A 20,000-nucleotide genomic window follows, 5' to 3' on the forward strand; every position below is an offset into this window, starting at 1 on the left:
TTCTCCTGGACATCCGGCCATACAATACTTTTTGAGTGACGAGAATCACTTACGTAATAGAAAACTGGAGTAGGGATCGATGTGTTTACACAACCATGAATAACAAGCAGTTTCTTGATTAATTTACGATCTGTTTCAGCTTGACCTTGGGTTTGCCATGGTATCTGGTGCTTTCATTGTCTGTTATAGAAACGATGAAAAAGGACGGTTTGTCGAGGAGGCAGCTGTACTTGTATTCGTGTTTGCACATGTGTTCGTCGTGTTTTCTTTTGTTTTGTTCTTTGTTGGCAAAAATGAGTCTCTTGCAAGAGCACTAACAGGCATTTAATCTTTTCCAAGATTGCAATAACATGCTTTGTTATGTCCCTAAAATAATTTCATAGCAGTGGCATGAAAAGCGAAGAATATCTGTCGCAGCACTTAAAGGACGTTGCCTACTAGCTAGTTGTTATTGGGCAAACGTTCTGCGCGTCTCGAGATACTGACTCTGGTTTTTTGTCGGTAGTGCTTACTAATGCAGGGCTATTTTTGGACGGTTTACAATTATGCGCTGACAGCAGAACTTAGCAAGTTTCTCTTGGTATCAAACGAGAGTATTGGGGGTAACCGTGAATTTTGTAGAGATAATTTAAAAGGTTTAAGTTGGAAAAGAACGCCATAGTATTACATTGCTTTGTATTCTAAAGGTCAGCCTTCAAGCATTGCGTGCCGTAGGAACAATTTTCATATATGAAAATCCCGCCAAAGCTGAAATTCATCCAATCAGATCGTTAAAACGATTAATTATCTTTGAAAAGTGCGTGGTTACCCCCAATGTTCTTTTTTACTCGTGGAAGACTCGTGGATATATGAGAGAATCTATCAAGCGGAAGAGACAAAATAAAGAGTTCAGGGAAAAGAAAAACAATGCAAAACACCAAAAAAGATCTGAAAATATTGAAGCAGCAAGGGAATATGAAAAGCAAACATTTCACAAGGGTAAAGCCTCCAATCCAAAACATATCAAAGAACTAAACAGAAAAGCACAGAACCATTTAAGGAAAGCTATGCAGAGCTCAAGGCAAAACCAAGCTGAAATTTGTCAAGGTCAAGACTCTATTAGACATTCCATGTCAAAAGTGATTCAGTCTTTTCGTGATAAGATAACACATGGCCCTGAATATATATGCACTTGCTTTGATCAGTTATAGTTCAGACTATTTTTCTCTAAGTGTAACAGTATCAAACATAGTGACAAATATTCGCAAGGTTTGTTGGAGGAATGTACAACTGGCACAAAAAGTGTTAATAAATACTGAATGGATCTGCTCTACTTGCCTAACCTGATGACATTAACAATATGACCTGGCAACGAAAATCAGACCTTATTCAAAATTACCCTGTCACCTGTGCTAGGAACTTTGAACACATGGCACAGCTCTTTATTGAGGATGTGTTAAAGAGTAATCTTATGCCTATTGGAGAAATGGTAGACTTCTTTTACCGGGTTGAATTCCAGCAAAGGGGATCACATCACATTCGTGCATTATTTTGGGTATCTAGTTGCATATGAAAGCCCCCCCCCCCCTCCCCACGTGCTGTTACACAATTATCCAGCTGTTATATCACACTGACTAATACAGAAAGAAAACTTCAGCCCGCCAATTTTAAACAACCGCGGGAACTTTCATATCCACGAGTAACGACAGTGGCACTTTGATTGGATTTCAATGACACTTGTTAAAATCTGCTTTCCCGCATGTTATAAACTGCACAAAATTACCTTATTGAACCGTGGTTCTAGGATGTTCAAATGATACTTGCACAGTCCAGTTGGATTTCACCTGCGCGAGTTAGCGAGATGTATAGTGATTTCAACATTCAAGAAAGCTCTGTCTCTGATAATTCAGGAAATGAGGCAAAAAAACTCTACGAAACATCCAAGCAAAGCTCGAATCAATTCAGCGTTGACTTTTACCACAGTATTCAACGCCAAAGAAAGTTTTTATTATTACTTTCAGAGCGTGACCAAAATCATGACACAAAGAAAGAGCAAGCGTTGTCTATAACTTTCTCGCAATGTGATTGGTTTATTTTCCAACATGGGCGTTCCTGATTGGCTATTACATTGCGTGACAGATTGACGCGAGCATACGGCAAATTAGCCAATCAGATTGCGAGATTACAAGCAATTGTGGTAAAAAGTATCTAAAAATAAGATGTGTCATAGGGCATACTCTCTCTTCCCCTTCATGTTCCCTTGTCAGTGCAGATGTTAATTTTAACTCCTTTTTTGTGTCCTTTATAAATATTGGCTTTGAGCAGATGAAAGGAAGAATGACTTCCAGTTACCACTTATAAGATTTCTATAATAACTCCGTTGTTATGTCTATACTTTTGATTGATGGAGGCATTTACCCATTGTATTAATTAAACAGCGCCTGACCGAAAATAGCCCATGTTGGAATATTCTATCATGTTCCCTTGCATGCATGGAGGTGGAGTTAATTGTACAATTATCCAACAGAGATGACAACATTATAATATGAGCGAGGCCCATACCAGCTTTTGTGAGAAAAAAAGTGCTCATTATTTAGGTGTCAAGCATGTCACATGCTTTGAATAATAGATCGATCCATTAGTAGAATTAAGTAAATATTCGTTGGAAAAAGTTGATTCTTAAATAAACCCGAATAACCTAGCAACCATCCCTAGTTCTCTGACGAGAAAGTTATTTTCTGAAACGGGAGGCTTGAAAGCTGCTACAACGACATCGATAATTATTTTTAAACTCGTTAGAAACCGTTTATTAGAAACCTCAGTTACTCCTGAGAACATTGCTATTGATAAAAGCTGGGGCTCGTACTTTTGCGTTGAAATCACGGCTGGTTGAGTGTCACAATAAAGTCGTCGAAGGGCCGTATTTTCTTGGACTTTATCTTACCTCTGGTGTTTAGAGTCAAAACACTCATGGATCCCAAAATACATCGTCTTAGTACTGTGGACCATCGACCACCTCCGTCGCTTGCAGTTTCCGCGCCACATACAGCTGAAACAGAACAACGTGGAAGATCATCCACCAGCACTTCCCTTCATTCAAGCGTCCAAAGTTATTCTCCTGACAAGACAGAACGCAGGAAACCGTCCAGTACTACAAACCCGTTTCTTTACTCTCCTCAGAATCGAAAGGTATCGAGTAGCATATCTCCAAGATTAGACACGGACTACGCGAAACGAGTTGGCCAAAGCGAGGTTTTGCCGACTTACCGAATGGCGCCGCAATCCGACCGGAAATTTCGTCCGCATATTGTTAAGAACATCATGGACCAAGCTTTTGAAGAGAGTTTAGACGGAATCAATACTTACGATTCTGTTAAATGCCGAGCATTGACTACACAAGTCTGCGAAGATATCAAGCAACGAGTGAAATGGTTAAACTACGACCGATGTAAACTTATTTGTCTTGTACATATTGGGTCTTTGAGCGGTCAAGGGATGCGCGTAGCAAGTCAGTGTTTGTGGGATCAAAGTGTGGACAACTTTGCCACGACCACTTACCGGAAAGGTGATATTTTTGCGGTTGCGATGCTTTTTGGAGTTTATAAGGAATAAAAACTTTGACTGAACGGAGCCCCGAGTCCACATAAACTAACTGACAGTCTTCTGACAGAAGGATAAACTCAGCCACTCACTTCATGCTTGATTGGGAGGTATCCTAGAAAATGATCAACCAAATGGAAGCCAAAACTGGACTTGAATTCAGTGTCCTAGTAGCAATTGATAATAGATTTATCTGGTCAAATTTCATGAATACGAGGAGCTTAGAGCCTTTACGTTTTTTCCTAATCCAGGGTAATAGTCAATAGCACTCAGCCTTGGTTTACGCCAAAAAAAATTTCACTTTTTTTAATCGAGGTATGTATTTCAGCCATTTTTACAAATTTCTCACGAGCGCTACGGCCATATGACAACATCGGCGAAGTTAGGGAGGTTCCTTGATCTGTTCTTAAGTATTAAATAGCTGCTCAAGAAAGACCCTAAACAACCGATATGGTCGATCGTGATTTTTTAAAGCCTAACTTCTCATGTGAAATAGGGAACGCCGAATGTAAACTTATTCCAGTGTTCCTTGCTAACGTTTAACAAACCCCTGATTCGTCCATGTTACGGAGAACGTGTTCGCAGCAACTGAAACTGGCATGTATTTGTCTGGTTTTTAACAGTTTTTATCTCGCTTAACATTTATTTAAACAGGTAAAATAACGGATGTAACCGTTCTATACAATTGCCTTTGGCTTTAAAGATGTGATGAAAGCGCAACAAATGCACTTACATGGCTGAAATATATCTTATATTTGTTTGCCTCCGGGCTGAAGAGTGGGAAAATAACCATGCAAGTTGAAAGACTTGACCATTCGAAAACCCAGTTTAACCGGTCTGTAATAAATAATGTTCATAGGTTTGTTTTGTTTATTGTAATCATGATCCTATGATCATGGCAACTTGTAAAGAAAACATCAGGGACACACAACGAGAATATAGTTCTAAACCACTTAAACCTAGCTTTGTTAAACATATTTTAGTATTAAACGGTAGATATAGGCATATTTTTATCCCTTAAAAATTGTTCATCTGTTCGGATTTCCTAGCTGAAAATCCAGTGATCCGAAAATTACATAGATCAAAACTTACCTTTTCGAAAATTTCAGCCAGAAAAAAGGCTCTCGAAAGTTCTAGGTGACCTTTTTACGGTAAAAATCCGTTTAAAATGGGCAATTATACCATTTTTTAGATGTTCAAAACTTCTTGGACACGCAGGCAAGCAAGAAAATTTTAGAACAAATCCTCCGAAAATTCTAGATCTCAAATCGTCTTCCGAACAGATATTTTCCGAAAATTGACGTTGGGTGCCCCTGAAAACATTTGTCAGGTATTTACAAGGCTATCCTTGGCCTGCTGCCGTAATGGCGGCCATTGTGGTAAACAGAACAATATCGAAAACGTCTTTTGGGAATTTGGCCCTATTCTTATGCAAAACGCCAGCGACATTTTTCGTTTGTTTTGTATACCAACGGGTCATCACTAATTTCCATCCCACAAACTGACATTGGACATTTCGTAACAATTACACGACTCAATGTCCCATGTTAATATTGACAAGCTTACCGCTCTAAAAAGGAATGAAAACAGGCAGAATTACAGCTGTAGTTTAACAAGAAATAGCGTTTCCAAGCTATGCCGCACAGATCTACAGTATTTAGGTCTAAAAACCCCTTTCAATTGTTTTGCTGGGTACTACTATTTCAATACTCTAAAAAATTCAATCCTCCGGTAGGTTGTCTCGTTAGTCTAGTGGATATCGGAAACTGCAGGATGAAGCCATCGATCTGGGTTCAACTCTTTGCCTCGCCTATTGTGAATCTTCTCAGCTTGTTTAAAATCTATCCCTGGAATAGGGTTATTACACCTTTCAGGAACCCGGCAGCCTGAAGGATTGTTTTAGGATTTATTACTTTCTCTACGTGGTACATAATTTGAGAAAATTGTAATGGTTATGATTAATATTAAACATTGATTTAGAACATTATTAAATCCTTCTACTCTAAAAATAATTAATAATAATAATAATAATAATAATAATAATAATCTTGAAGTAAAAAACGTTCTCTGGTTAAAAAAAGGTTAAAAATATAAGCTTTTGGCTATCAGTCTATAGCCTTTAACGAATGAAAAAAGTTAGCCCGCGGATGGAAATATATACGAAATGGAGTGCGAAATTTTCTTTTAAAAAATAGAATACAAAAAATGTGTGAAAAAAGCTAAGAAATAAAATGTAGATGAAGTCTAATTGCAGTAAAATAGAGTATTGCTTAGGCAACGGTTTTGAGTTATTATCCGCGTCAACTGTTTTAGCTGTGTGCCAAGATTCTAGTGCTTTTCGAACGCGGTAATTGCCTTTGTCAATAGCGCAAGCATTATCAAAGTCAATGGAGTGATTATTTAGCCATGCATGGTTAGCAACATTTGAACCCTTTGTGTAGTTTTTCAAGTTTCGTTGATGTTCCTTTTTACGGGTTTGGAAACACCTTCCGGTTTCTTCTATGTAGTTTTAAGAACAGTCTTTACATGGGATTTTATAAACAACATCACATTGGAGATCTGAAGGTTGTCGGTACTTTGGGGACGGGAATTGTTGTTGAAGAGTTTTGAACGGTTTGTTGACGACGCGGATTTCATGGTTACGGAGTAATCTTGTAAGATGTTCGGTTAGGCCACTGATGTAACGGAGGCATGCATAACCCTGATACGTAATCTGACGTTTCGAACCATTTGAAAAACACAGAAATCAGTTCTTCTGGTGGAGGCACTGTAGGTGGGGGTGGCTTCTTGTAAAGGATGGCAGAAATAACAGACGAAGGATAGCCATTAGCTTCTAATGCGGCCCTAACGTAATTGGTTTCACCATTGAACTTGAAAACAATGGTCAAATTGCCTTCCTAGACACCTTGGTTTCCAGAAGAAATGGTGTTGTCGTTATTGATGTGTACCGGAAGCCAACACACACAGATCGATACTTGGATTTCTCTTCTCACCATGATATAAAACACAGAATTAGTACGGCCTCGACCCTTCTGTTCCGGGCATCCAACCTCCCGAACAGTCATGAAGGAAAAATTCAGCTCATTTCCGGTTGCTGTCCGCGTCTCAAAAACGCGCGTGCTGTTATGTGCGCGTCCATCGTGCTCGGGGCCTGGTTTTAGATCGGCCATCTTGTATTGCTTCGTTTGATCATAAAAGCCCTTGCAACCGATTTAGGTGTTGAGTTTGCTGACCTTACTAACTGGTGTGGATCCCACCGCTGACAGGCGCACAGTACAAAGAAACCCTACAGTATCGCTAAATTTTGCAGCCATCGTGAGTACCAAACGAACTCCGACCTCCTGTTTCTTTATTCATCCACAAATGTGTTTCCCTGACTAGCTACGATTCGGCTGAAGGCAAATTCGATCTGTTATAGGCTTTTGCCCGAAGACAAAAGCCGCCGACAGATTACTATCCAGCTATGATCGCGTGTAGAGTAACCGCATCTTGCAAATCATTTATAGAATAAATTTTCTTCTGTTTGCACCTAGATTCACTTCCCGTCAATAACTAATCGAAAAAAAAAAATAATAAAACAAAACAACAACAACAACAACAACAAAAACAAGTTAGTTAAGGCAAGCTGGCTGATTAAAAGGAGATTATAATGTCTCCAAAAATGATGAATTTTGACTTGTTCTCTTTGTTTACTTCCCTTTTAAAGTGTCCAAAATGAGCCCAGCAAAGCTTAGACGTGAAAATGTATTTGCAATACCTCTCAAGAACCAAAGATGAATGTTGTTTGATTGGAGAGGAACTTAATTGAATCTTAAGCTTTGATCATACACATCTTTTCTGTTTGTTGAATGTTGCCGTCAAGAATTCTAATCGTATACGAAAGAAAAATACTGTTTTCATACTGACGCCTTGATATTAGAAGTATATCAGATTTATCGAATCATAAGTTAGCATTTGCATTTTGCACTTTAATTACGGACAGGACATTGAAAGAAACAAAAATTGCTGTTGTAAATGAAGGAGTTTTTGAAAAAATATAACAAGACTTCTGCCTTTTCCGCCTTCTAAAAATACGAAACCTAATTCACTTGGTGAGCGACAGCTCAAAAGTCCTGTTTTTTTCTTTTTGTTGACATCGTCGGCTCAACTTAAGGAGATAAACTTCGACACCTTATCTGGACTACTCAGTCGGAGTTAATGCCTGAAATATTGATCCGGAAAATTCAGAACTGTCCAAGGAAAATACAAGGAGGAAATAACGGTGTTAAAGTGTAAAAGTGTTAGTTACAGTCTGAATATCAGTACCCTGCGTCTTCTTTGGTTGGTAGTTTCTGAAGAAAACGAATTTTTAATCTGTATTCACTTCCGAATTACTTGGAAAACATTTTAGAATTAAGACATCTGTTGCAAGCGAATTTCATTTGATTAACAAATGATATCCTTGACGGTTTACAAACCCAATCAGTGGTGTTGCTTGAAAATTTTTTAAAAGATAAAATAAACAACTCAAGAAATGTTTTCACCTTCTTAAATAGATGAAATAATTTATTTTTTTGCGATGAAGATATACCTTAACTTGTTTTGCAGTTGACGATCAGTTATTGTTTGACCTACATGTATGCGTCTCGTGCTTTGTTGTGTTTTTCCAAGAGAAAACAAAAACGTCTTTAATTTACATCCTCCGGCTAAGAGAACTGCTGTTTTCCTGTTATCTCTAAGCTCTAAACCTTAAAAAATTACAGCTGTAGATTTTCCGTGCACGTTTCGGGAGTGCGGTTATGCCTGTTTCAGGCGATCAATTGTGTACGAGTTTATCGATTCTCTCTTCACTTAACACAAAGAGATAAAAAGTTTGATGCCGATTCTCCAGCCAGAACTCGATAAAACAAATCGATATAACAAAATTCACTGCCTTTTTTTTTTTAAAGTGATTTTCGAAACTGAACGAGGAAATTGAATTGCAACTGGCAACTGCTTGAATTTGAGATAAGAGCAACAAGAAATTCATTACCTTTTTCTTGCGGAACTTTTCTCGAAAAATGAAAGAAAGTAGGATGGCTTTTGTTCACTGCTTCCGATTATTTGGAGAGATGAAACTGACAACTGTCAAAGATTTGACAGTATCAAGTTTGGTGGAAAGGTCCGTACCATTTTTGTTCTCACTGACTATTCGAACCCACCCAGATCGTTGAATATCGAACGATCGCGGCGATTGACAAGAAAGCATTGTTTTGCAGACAATATTTGAACAAAACAGCCCAATAACTGGTCTATTTAAGTTGTACTTAAGTTCATCAGTCATGACTGAAGAAACGGCGTGTATACTTGTATTCCGGACCGGGCACAATATACCCCGGCGACACAGAGAAAATTATGACTTAATGTAGTTCATCCATTTCATCAAATAGGACTACAGACCTCGCCTTTTGCATTCTAAACATGAGATACATATATTATTTGTCCAATTTATTCCCTTTTCCTTCCGATGTTTTGTTACTAACTGTTGGTGAAATTCTGAGTGCAAGTAAAGTATTCACCGTAACATAACTGCATTATCACTGCCGATCGCTACTGTTTTTTTGCCTTGTTTTTGTAAACACTTTAGAACAATTGTCTCAGCATGCAATCAATTCGGTTTTTTTCACAGTTACTTTTCAGGTTTGCGCAAACATCACAGACTTGCTAAAATGCAAATAAAACCATTTCCTTTCAAATTCACAAACACGATATATTTTTTGGCTCCAGTAAAAACTCAATAATCAGTGGTGGAAAAATCCCAAGTGAGGTCAAGAAATAGTAGCATAACTTTTAAACACACAGGTATTCACCTCTTTCAAACTTTTATTTATAAACTTAAAGTCCACCTCATTACTTTTCGTATTTATTAGGCTTTTTTTCGTCTCATTCGAATAAAACGTTAAGTTTAAAATGTTCTTTATTCGTTTTCACTGATAGTCGCATCTTTGGGTTATAGCAACATAACTGCGGAACACCGTTCGATTTGGCTTATTGTACCTTTTTGTGCGTTTTGTCATTTTCCACGGGAATCAAGCTGTGTTGTTCATTCATTGCCCCTTGCGCAAAGCCAACGGTAAGAAAGGCCAAGAAAGACGAAAATGAAAGCGGATTAATATTCACACGCTAAGAAAAATTCCCTTTCTGAATCGGCTACAAAACAAAGCTTTTAATCTCTAGCCGGTGTGGACTACTGGTCTAGAAGTGTTTCTCCTTGACAGTAGACAGAACACGTCATAAAGGCCAAATAAATATCACATTTTATTTACGTTAAGAATTCTATTGTGTCGAACTCAAGTCTCGTGTCTTTTTGTTTCGATTTCAACGATTCGCGAGGGTCAAACTGAAACCTGTGGTTTTTTACTCTCACGTTCATTTTAATTCACATGTGCTAAACAACACTAAACTGTGATTATTCGATGAGTCTAGAAACTTATGACGACTTAATCTAAGATTTTCAAAAGCTAATGTAGAAACTGGCTAATACATGCACTGGAAAAAAAACCGTGAACCTTATCAAACAAAGCAATGCTCTGTGGTTACTTACATTCGACGATCTTCCCCGGAAATAGAAATCTTAAGTTTAGGAAAACGGGATCGATTTTTTAGGAGAAAGCGAAACCAATAACTGAGATTCTTTACCCCTAAGAAAATGGTTCCACGAGACCCAAGAAGAAATGTACGAGTTCTCTATTGTGTGAAACCGTAGTCGGTGTCTCTTTTTCACACCACTGAAAAAACAGACCTTTTTATTGATACAAACACCCATATCGACGGTTCGTAATATATATATATATATATGTTAATAATGTATTTGCCATAACGTTAAAAAAATTGTTCAAAGGTCTTCTTTTCTAAACGAAACTTAAAGAACACTCGGCTAGTTTGTTTCCATTAAGTGAATTTCAGCGCGGGGTTTCGGTTAACAACGCTTTCTTTCGAAAACAATTCATTTTTTTAATGCGTGAATGATAATAGATAGGTATTCTTTCATGTTGTGAGACTATAAATTTTGTCAATTCCAGTTCTTTTTAATCGCTAAGTCAAAACTTACAGAGCCTTGAAATGAATTTTTCTATTGCCTCGGAAAATACGTTGGATACGCGTGCGTTGCAAGCTCCGAATGAGGGAAACTTATGCCTCGTCCGTCTGCATTATGACGGTCAATTTTTACACGATGACATTCTAAAATTTAGTTATTCCAGGGTTGCAACTTTAATTTAGTTTTTTCTCAGTTCAGCCTTAAATTATAATTAATCTCTGTTGTTGCTAACCTTTAAGGTTAACAAAAGGAACATATTTCCATTTTAGTCTGCCAGATTACCCCGTCTTAGAAACTAGAAATTTCAATGGCGGGTAAAATTATTCATCGATTAAATGATTTCAGCACCAAAAGTTAACATGTTATTCTCCGCAGTCCTGTACACAAATTAATTTTGTATAAGTTGTAAATTTTTGACTAACCCAATGTTATATAGGCAAATTTTGGTACACAATAATTACTGACATTTCAAATTCTTTAAAATTCCACCATCCCTTAAACAGGGACCGTTAAAGCTCAAAAATTCTTGCTTGGATAAATCAGACAATATAGTGAGCTTGCCCAAACGGCAAACGTTACAGCCGCGTCCATTGCGACTTATTGCGGCATTTTAGTGCTATAAAGGGTATTTAACCTTAGAAAATATCTAAAAATCTACATTTTTGTGTGAAGATAAGCACAAAATATTAAGGTTTGCATCGTTATAAAAACTTAAACTGTCAATCTAAATACAAGTTTAATATCCTTGTATTATATATTTATATCTCTGTTAATTTTACCATGTAGTTTAGAGGCTTGATTTCTCAGGGCATCGGCCTTTTGAGTAGCTGTACGATAAAAATTAACCCTCTCGTCTTATATCCTGCAGGTGTGTAGCTTGCGTTTCTCAGTATATTTCGCAACTTGAAAAAAAAAAACCTGACCCACGTGCGGTTGTGACATTTTAATGTTCCGAGTTCAAGCTTGGCCGACTGCCGTCGCTGCTGATGCGTTTTGTTGTTGCTGTTTTGAAGCACCCTTGTTCTTCGGACAGTACTTGATTGTATGAGATTCATCGCCGGACGCCTTGCAGAGAGGACAGGTATAGGCCCGTAGAATGGGACATGTTGTGTTGCCTTCAGCATCTTTCAAAACATGACTTGAATATACCTTCTTGCTCTCTCCGTTATTTCTGCAAAACACGCAAACGTTTGCGTTCCGGTTTTTTTTGCTTTCCCGATTCTTACGGTTGCGATTAGCCACCTCACTGCTGTTTTCAACGTTTCGCTTCGAAACTCGTGTTGGCGCTCCGGGTGCAAGCGACGGCGCAGGCACCTTGGACGTTTCTATACAGAGTTCAATATCGGCGTTGCCGCCAGAGCTTGAGCTTGTTAGAGAATGATCTGATCCCATGCTGTCTACCCGGGATCTCTTGGTGTAGGTAAAATCGTACAAGCTGTCAAATCCGGGCTCCGCGCTTTCCAAATCTGCGACATTTTGGACAAGCCGTATTAAGCCAAAGTAGTCCTTAAAGAGGCGAAATTCGCTCTTTTCATCAAAACTAGCCTTCAGGCTCGTTACTCCCCGAGTGCTGATCTTTCCATGGCTGGGAAAAATGTCACCGCTGTAGAACACGCTCAGCATCTCGTCTCCCATTGTCCGTAGCTCGTGGTTCAGTGTGCGATTTATCGCGTGTATATCAGAAACTGTATTAAAGAAATAAGCCTCAGTGATCTTTCCGCGTGACCAAGGAAGCAAAAGCGAAAGGGTGGATTCAGTTTCCTCTTGTTTCGATCGCGATGATTAACTTTGTGAATAAAGCACACCGGGCTTTGAAGCTAACAAAGGCTTGGTAGCTGCTAAAGAGCGCGAGTGTTCAAATTTAATGTGTGTGCATGGAATGGCAATTATACACTGATCAGTCCACCGTACCAGCTGCCGGCCGAGAGCTTTTCAAATGCTGCTTTTGTCGCTTTATCATCACTACTTTGAATGCATTTGAAAAGCGCATTGAAAATGGATTTAAGGAGAGGCAGCGCACATGTGGTCTCATTGTCCTATAGAAAATGATCATTAGTATTAACCAATCGCAATATTTCTTTGGACGCGTTTTGAGTGAATCTCGCAGTGTTTTCAGAAGTCAGCATTTCGGAAAAACAACGGGGTCATTTTACTGAAACTTGATTGGCCAGTGGATTCGCCCTGTCAAACAGCAGCCCGGTTTCATCAGTAATTGTTTCTAAGGGCGAGCTTAAGTGTTATTATGCATTAATTTTGCGAGACAAAACAACGAACGCACGTGGTGAATGACAGGAAAGCACGAATGTTAAAAATAGTTTTAAAAATTATCAGCAGTCTCTTCATTAGTGATTTTAGTTTACGGTAAAGAAGTCATCAAATTCACCTCAAAACGCCATGATATGTTTTGTTTTTGAATGCAGCGTTCTTAATTTCTTTGACAATTTGTCAACTTGTCTACTGAGCGTTTATTAAGTTGCGGTTAAGGCACATTAACGTAACTTGTCGTCGTTACCAAAAAAGGCTTGTAAACGGCAATGAAAAGCACGCAGTTTCTGTAAACATCCAAGCTAATGCGCACTTTGATATTCGTTTCGAATTTCAGACATTAGCTTTGAATTTATTTGCAATCATTGACAGGCTTACCAAACTAAAATTTTGTGAGTTATTATGCCATTGCAACTTTGTGACCGTGATACTCAGTCAACACGCAGAGGTCAATCTTTCCCAAAAATTATGCTGTTTTGCGGTCTTGTTAGTTCTTGGGATGATCAGTTTAGCTAAAAGGACCAGGTAGCGAGGCGTTATCGTTGGTTATATAGCGTGGCCAATATAAGAAATAAACACCATGGTGGCAGGTGTTCCGTATGCTAATGTCCCACTTCCATTCAAAGAGCTACTTTACAAAACATATTTCTTCTTTGCGATTCAACGCGTATTGTTTAGCTTTTTCTCCTTTTGTTTCCCTCCCGAAACGGTCTGTACAAATGAGAAATGGAAGCCCTGAAAGGTCAGCTTAAGAGTGGAAAAGACTAAATTCGGAATAATGAATGTTTCTCCAAAAGCTGCAGACCGGCCCATTTAGGCCCTCCATTAATTTTCATCCTGAAATTTCTCAATGCATGGTATTATTAAATATTAAAACAATGTCCCCCTTATTTTCTTTTCCTTTCAAATATCCACTATTTCCTTACTGTTTAGTATCGGTGGTTTTTTGATACATTATTAACTAGAAACTTTATCACCAGTTCACGCGCAGTCTGTATAGAATTTTAATAGCAACCCTCTTAATTTAAATTAAGTAATGGTTTTCGTTCCAAAATTCAAAGAGCCAGTTGAAAAGAAAAACGGAACATATCAAATCTCTTTGCGAAGATTTTAAGCCTCCCAGAAGTTTACGTTAAAGTTACTTCTTGAAACTGAAATTCAATTACCTTCTTTGCATAGAATTGAATTAAGAATTTCAAAAAAACCAGAACAATATCTACCTTTAAGTATTCAGTTAGAATTTTTTTTTCGGGAAATGGCAATTACTTGGCTTTTAAATCATTTTCTGTGTGTTTCATCTTTTTTTTAACAAGAAAGATAATTTCAGTGTTGCATTTTTTTTTCTTTGCTGTATTTAACAAAGAAAACAGTGAATGATACGGTATTATCGCCGATGTAAAAAGTACTTATGTCTTTCGTTTCCTCTATGAGCTAAGAAGTAGCTCTTTCATGATTAATCGATCGAACTGAATTTCTTATTTAAAAATACTAGACTCTTTTTTTCGTTTTTGTAACTACGGCGAAAAATAGGTGTCACGATAATGCCCGGTTAAGAGTTTTAGCTCAGCAAAACTGCCTGAAAAAGGACATCGGTCAAATCTACAACAGCAGTTCATTTCAATATCGCTACCTATTTGCTTGTTGCACTGAAATAATTAAAACTTCGTGCACATAAAAGTAGAATAAATTGAATGCGGGTACTCACGGGGATCAAGTGACAATGTGCTATGAACGAGAGAGTCTAATATTCCCAATCGCATAACTATCAACCTACTGGCGAACCGTTATTGTTAATAGCAAGTAGGGTGCTAAACACTTAAAGTTTCCGTTTTTGAACGAGACAAAGAAACCAGAAACAGGCGAGGAAATCACGAAGGTGAACAAGAGGAAAATTTGGTGGAGTTATTCAAGTCCTCCTCCCCGCAAATTTCTGCCTTTTTTCTCTGAAGAACACCATCTCAATGTTTTTACTTTTTTCCGCTATCAAAAATACTTTAAGAAAAAAAGAACCGTGGGTGTTTTGTTATGTTATTGCGCATGAGAGAACCAAATTGACTTGAAAACGAACCCCGAGTCTTTCGGTAATGACTGCGAGGCAGCTGGACTGCGGACGAGCTCGGATCAGCGTTTGCGTGCAACGTCTCTTGGTATATATGCTATAATTATTCTCAAAAGCGAACCGATTTTAAGATTGTGTATTGAACATTTGTTTGAAAGGGCATATTTATGTAAATTTCGCTCCTTCAGTGTTGGACTACGAGCAGCCATCTTGCGCGTGAGGAGGAGAGGCACGATATAGAGAGATAAAATAGCCGAGCGAAATCTGGATGCGAGGAGGAGCGAGCGAAATCCAGATTTCGAGCGGCCATTTTTTCTCGTGCCTGTCTTCTCCTCGAAAGAGGGACTGCTCGTAGTTTACTTCAGTGTTGTATCGCGCTGGTGCAACGCGGTTTATGTCGGTCAGTTTCCACGACTGCGCACGACTAGCACTGATTACAACAACGTTGATCCCTTACTGGATCGTGTCGAAAAAAAAAAGTTTGTAAAAATCGAATTTTATAAATCCCAAATCATACGTAACAATAAAAAACGACCTATACTTTAAAAGTACTCTACATAGAAATGCATAATTCAGATAGTCGGATTTCTTGAAATTATGAGAAGTCTTTTCTTGAAAATACATGTAAATCCGTTAACTTCAGCGTGGGATGGAGTCTAAATATTGGCTTCGGATGATATATTCCTTCACCGTCGATTTTTTGATAAGACGTGTCCATTCGCCCTTGTCATACGGCGGCCATATTGTCCCGAGAGACCAAAAAAGCTTTGTTTTACCACGCTAAGCCTCGCAGTGGAAACCATGGGGGTGAGGCTTGGCGTGGTAAAACAAAGCTTTTTTGGTCTCCCGGCCGCCGTGTGACAAGGGCGAATAAGAGGGTTAGATTGAGATTATGCCGAATTATGGAAGTGTAAAATGTAAACTTCTTGATTTACATTACCTAGTGTAGGCGTCACAAAATGACTAACCAAAATAGCGATACATGAAATCCTTTTAAGCGGGACACATATTAGACAAGTATATTGCTGGGTAGTCCAATGCAGTTACATACAATGACATCGAGGGCAATGTTTTACAAGAACTGATAGCACTGAGGGACGATATTTGACTCAATGAAGCAAGGGCAATTTCCTGCACTTAGTCAAGCACATGGGTTTGGAGTGTTCACTTTAACTCTCAACTTGAAAAGCGCCCGCCATATTCATGCGAGTGTGATCAGTGCGTTCAGTCAGGCAATGTCTGAGAGCGTACTTTGAAACTCAAGAGGATACAAGGAAGACGGCGTGGCTTATTTCCCTTTCGCAAACGGTCGTTGCCATTCGAAACGGTCGTTGCCATTTCTCAGAACGGTCGTTGCCATTTGAAACGATCGATGCCATTTTTTTAGCTCTGAATTATACTCATTAGGTCTAAGAACTCAAAAGGTTGCGGTTACTGGGACTTGTGTCTCGCTGGTCATATGAGTTAGGGTTCGGGTTAGGGTCCTGTTTAGGGTGAGGCGTAAGAACCCGAGTTCGAGGTGCAGCCACTGAAGAGGTTGTCAGGGACTACCACGATCCAAGCATTGAATACCAACTAGTAGTCAGAACGGGTCTTGAGCCGCACAGCGACTTGTAAAATCGCCAGCTTGGTGGCATTTTTTCTTTCTAGTTTTGTGCATCCACGGAAGTTGCTTTGTTTTCTTTATTTAGTAAAATCAAAAGCAATGTACACGAAACTGCCCGAAAACAGTCCGAAAATCAAGTAAACCAATCACGGAACTCGAAGAGAATGTGGTGAACCTCTTCAATGAGCAGAAAAATGAGGAAGCCTCGGCTTTTGTTCTTTATTAGCTGAAAATATTCAAGATCTCAGGGTCTCTCCTCCACGGAGGGTAAAGCTGGGAAGAAGGAAAGAAGAAGGACCTTGGGAACACTGAGGATCTTGTGCGAGCTTTTAACCACAAATGAAAAATGTTCTTTCGCCAAGCAACTAAAGAAATAAGCAACTAATTTTACAAAATAATGATTAACAATGTCAGGCCTCGTCAGTTTCCTCAATGACTGGCGTCTTAGAAGAATCCCTGGTGTGCCTCGAAAACGAGATCCTCCTTGTTCTTGTACACATCGCTCTACGAAAAGCTTTTGCTTCAGACGACATCACTGAGTCAAACTCAACTCGATCAGAAACAGCTGATGAAGGCCGAGTTTTTCCTTTCCCGAAAGACCTCCGATCAAGCCCTTCAGGAACCGAATGTCGTCTTGTGTTTGCCTTCCCTTTATTCCACATTTCTTCAAGGTTTCTGATATATACCGTTTCGAAATCCGAACGACTAAACAACATGGGAAATTTGCGTAAAGTGTCCGAGGCTGTCGGCAAGGAGGAAGATCGTCGTAACCCTTTTGTGCTTTGCGCTCTCGTTGTGACTGATTCTTTTTTGGAATTTGTCCTTGTATGAGATCTACCCATTTCAAGGCTTGCTTCAATATTTGCCTTTCCTGAAAATGTGTCCCTTGCGCATGTGCGAAAAGAAGAAGACTTCTGCTCCGACATCAACGTAAAGAGGTTCGGAAGCTGGCTTTGATAACTGAAGGATTTTGACTTTTTTCTCATGCTCATTTCAGCTTCATTTATCGGCATCACCTTTGGTTGCTCTGCTACGGTTTGTGAAGGAAACGTGTCTTTATTATATGATTCATCGTCCTTTTTCTGTTTCACTTTCGATAGTACTAAGGTTCCCTTTTCATTGTTGTATGGCGCGTCTTTTATGGATTTAATGTCAGCGAAAACAACTTTCTTTACTGGCAGGGTCCATTTATGAAAGATTGTTTCATTTCGTCTCGATTTTACGAAGGCTGAGTTCTCCGTCCCTGCGGAAGTTTTCAGTTGCGGATGTAGTTCTCCTTTCGCTGAAAGCTGATAGTTTTTCAGGTTGCATTGAGGTACATTTCCACACTTATTTTTCTCCATAGCGAAACTCGTTGAATATTTCAATGGGCACCGGATCTTCTCGGCTTTTAATTATTGATGACTGCGTCCGTAATCTTTCACAAGAATATTAATGATCCCTGTGATGCCTTTTGTTGAAGTCTTTCGTTTCTCAGTGCATTCTTTTTTTCAACGCTCATAGCTGTGGCCTCCAATTTGTAATCACTATTGTCTTTCATCTTTGTATTCCCGTTCTCTGTCATTCAATTTCAAGTCGTAATACTCTCAGCACTTAGAAGCTTTTAGGTCGCGCAAAAAAAAAAAAACAATAATAATGTGTTTTCTTTTGGCTTGAATTCCATGACCTTAATTTAGCTTTTCGATTATCATTTGGATTATCAGCGTTGCGAATAAACTCATTGTTCATTCATAGGCTTGAGTTAGAGTCATTTGATTCAAGGGTCAATCCAAAATATCAGGCCAGTGTTTCTTCTTGAGTCCTTATCACTACCACATTTTTCTTTCCGTTTTACAAGCTACATAGCATACAGAGTTTCATTGTTTGTTCATCTTGCAAACAAACGTGGTGGTAAATAGGCCCGCAGCGCGTGCATAAACTATGAAAATAAACAAGTCTGTTGGAAGCGTGCTTGAATTTCCACAAATGTGCCCCAAAATCGGCAAGAACTAATGACTAACAAAACAGCTTCTATTTCCAAAACGATGGAATTACCTGGTGATAAACAACCTCGTCTAGGAGAATAAATTTTTGACTTTGCAGAAACAGTGGTCAGCCTCGAGAGTTTGACTATTGTGATCTTTGTTTTGAATTCGCACATTTCTTGTCGAACTTAGTAACACTTGAATCTCCTGAAAAATGAAATGCAGCTCGTAGATACAGTTGTGAAATAAAGCACTGTGTCACGTTACTGCACTGCCACACGTACGTATATGTGAATTGCTCTCCTAACCGCGGCGGCTTTGTCAGATTGACGGCCAAGTTCGGGGCATGCGCAATCTAGCGTGCATAGCTGGTGGTATACACCTTATTCCAAAATGGCCGCCCTTTAAATATTCTTTTGTTTTTATTCAATTTAGCCCTTGACTCCACGTTCTTAAGCTTAAAATTCAAAAGAATATTTTATCTTGAACGAGGTAACAAGGGCCAATTTGTATCCGCATAAATCAGCGGCCATTTTGGAATAAGGTGTATTGTTGGCGCGAGAGGCGCAAAATGAGCGGCGAAGCTTTCACAGCCCTCCTCCCCAATCTCCGCGCTGGCTACTGCTCACACCGTGGGAAAGAAATTTCATCAAAATGTTTAACTGAAGTGGGCGGGGCAGTCACTCAGTAATTCCGGCCCATTCCACAGATCGGTGGTTTTCGTAGTAACATATTGGCCCCTATGAAGCATTTCGACTATCGGTTATACCATCTGTATAAGTGATTCCCATGGAGTGCAGGGGAACACAAAAACCAAGTTCCACTGCTGTCCAACCGGAAGGCAAAAAAGTTTCCAACTTCTTAACGGACTTGGAAGAAATATATTTTTTCCCTTTATCAGTTACGATTGAAACTAATATTAGATAATTCATTCATTTTAAATAACAATGAAATCGTAATAATACGGGTTTGTCAAACAAACCGGGCACGAAATGACTTTGTTAATAGAATGACATATCATCAATGGAATGCCAGATGTGACTGTCAGGGGTAGCCTCTGTTAAAAATAATACGTACACTTTTTTTTAACTTTTATTGTAACTTTATGTTGTTAACTTGTTGCATATTTTAATAATAATTTTATGACGTTTGATAGTCTCAATCAACCTCGTTTCCAGGGCTTTTCTCCGCCGAAAGTAATGATTGCGAGTTCGTAATTAGCTTTTTTCAGCTGTGATGAATGTCAAACTTTAAACCTAAAATTGTTCTTAGGATACTCGAAAGGCTCTTCCACGGGTAACAGTGGGTTTCCAGAGGAAGAGACTCGAACCAAAATTGTGGATTTTGAATATGAGAGTCTGAAAACAACTGTTGTTGCTGTCCACAACTGTTGCCATGGAAACGGCACAGCACTGCTAAAAGACCCCTGGAAATGTCTTAAAATTCACTTCGACTACCTGGTATTTTATT

The 20,000-nt window shown here is 38.9% G+C and overlaps 3 protein-coding genes across 3 annotated transcripts; 1 reads left to right on the forward strand and 2 right to left on the reverse strand.

The window, feature by feature from the left end:
* Positions 1-2,932: 2,932 nt before the first annotated feature.
* LOC137973646 (uncharacterized) lies at positions 2,933-18,972 on the reverse strand. Its single transcript, XM_068820495.1, has 2 exons — positions 15,901-18,972; positions 2,933-3,028 (listed from the first exon to the last, which is right to left on the reverse strand). The coding sequence occupies exon 1, from the start codon at positions 17,907-17,909 to the stop codon at positions 16,977-16,979; it is 933 nt and encodes a 310-aa protein (XP_068676596.1). The 5' UTR covers positions 17,910-18,972; the 3' UTR covers positions 2,933-3,028; positions 15,901-16,976.
* Positions 2,949-4,664, forward strand: LOC137973649 (dynein light chain Tctex-type protein 2B-like). The gene has a single exon (XM_068820498.1). It carries the CDS (start codon positions 2,950-2,952, stop codon positions 3,589-3,591), a length of 642 nt encoding a protein of 213 aa, XP_068676599.1. The 5' UTR covers position 2,949; the 3' UTR covers positions 3,592-4,664.
* LOC137972482 (uncharacterized) lies at positions 11,594-12,271 on the reverse strand. The gene has a single exon (XM_068819236.1). The coding sequence runs from the start codon at positions 12,269-12,271 to the stop codon at positions 11,594-11,596; it is 678 nt and encodes a 225-aa protein (XP_068675337.1).
* Positions 18,973-20,000: the final 1,028 nt, after the last annotated feature.

The sequence above is a fragment of the Montipora foliosa genome, chromosome 10 (assembly GCF_036669935.1).
Source record: "Montipora foliosa isolate CH-2021 chromosome 10, ASM3666993v2, whole genome shotgun sequence".
In the NCBI taxonomy this organism is placed as follows: domain Eukaryota; kingdom Metazoa; phylum Cnidaria; class Anthozoa; order Scleractinia; family Acroporidae; genus Montipora; species Montipora foliosa.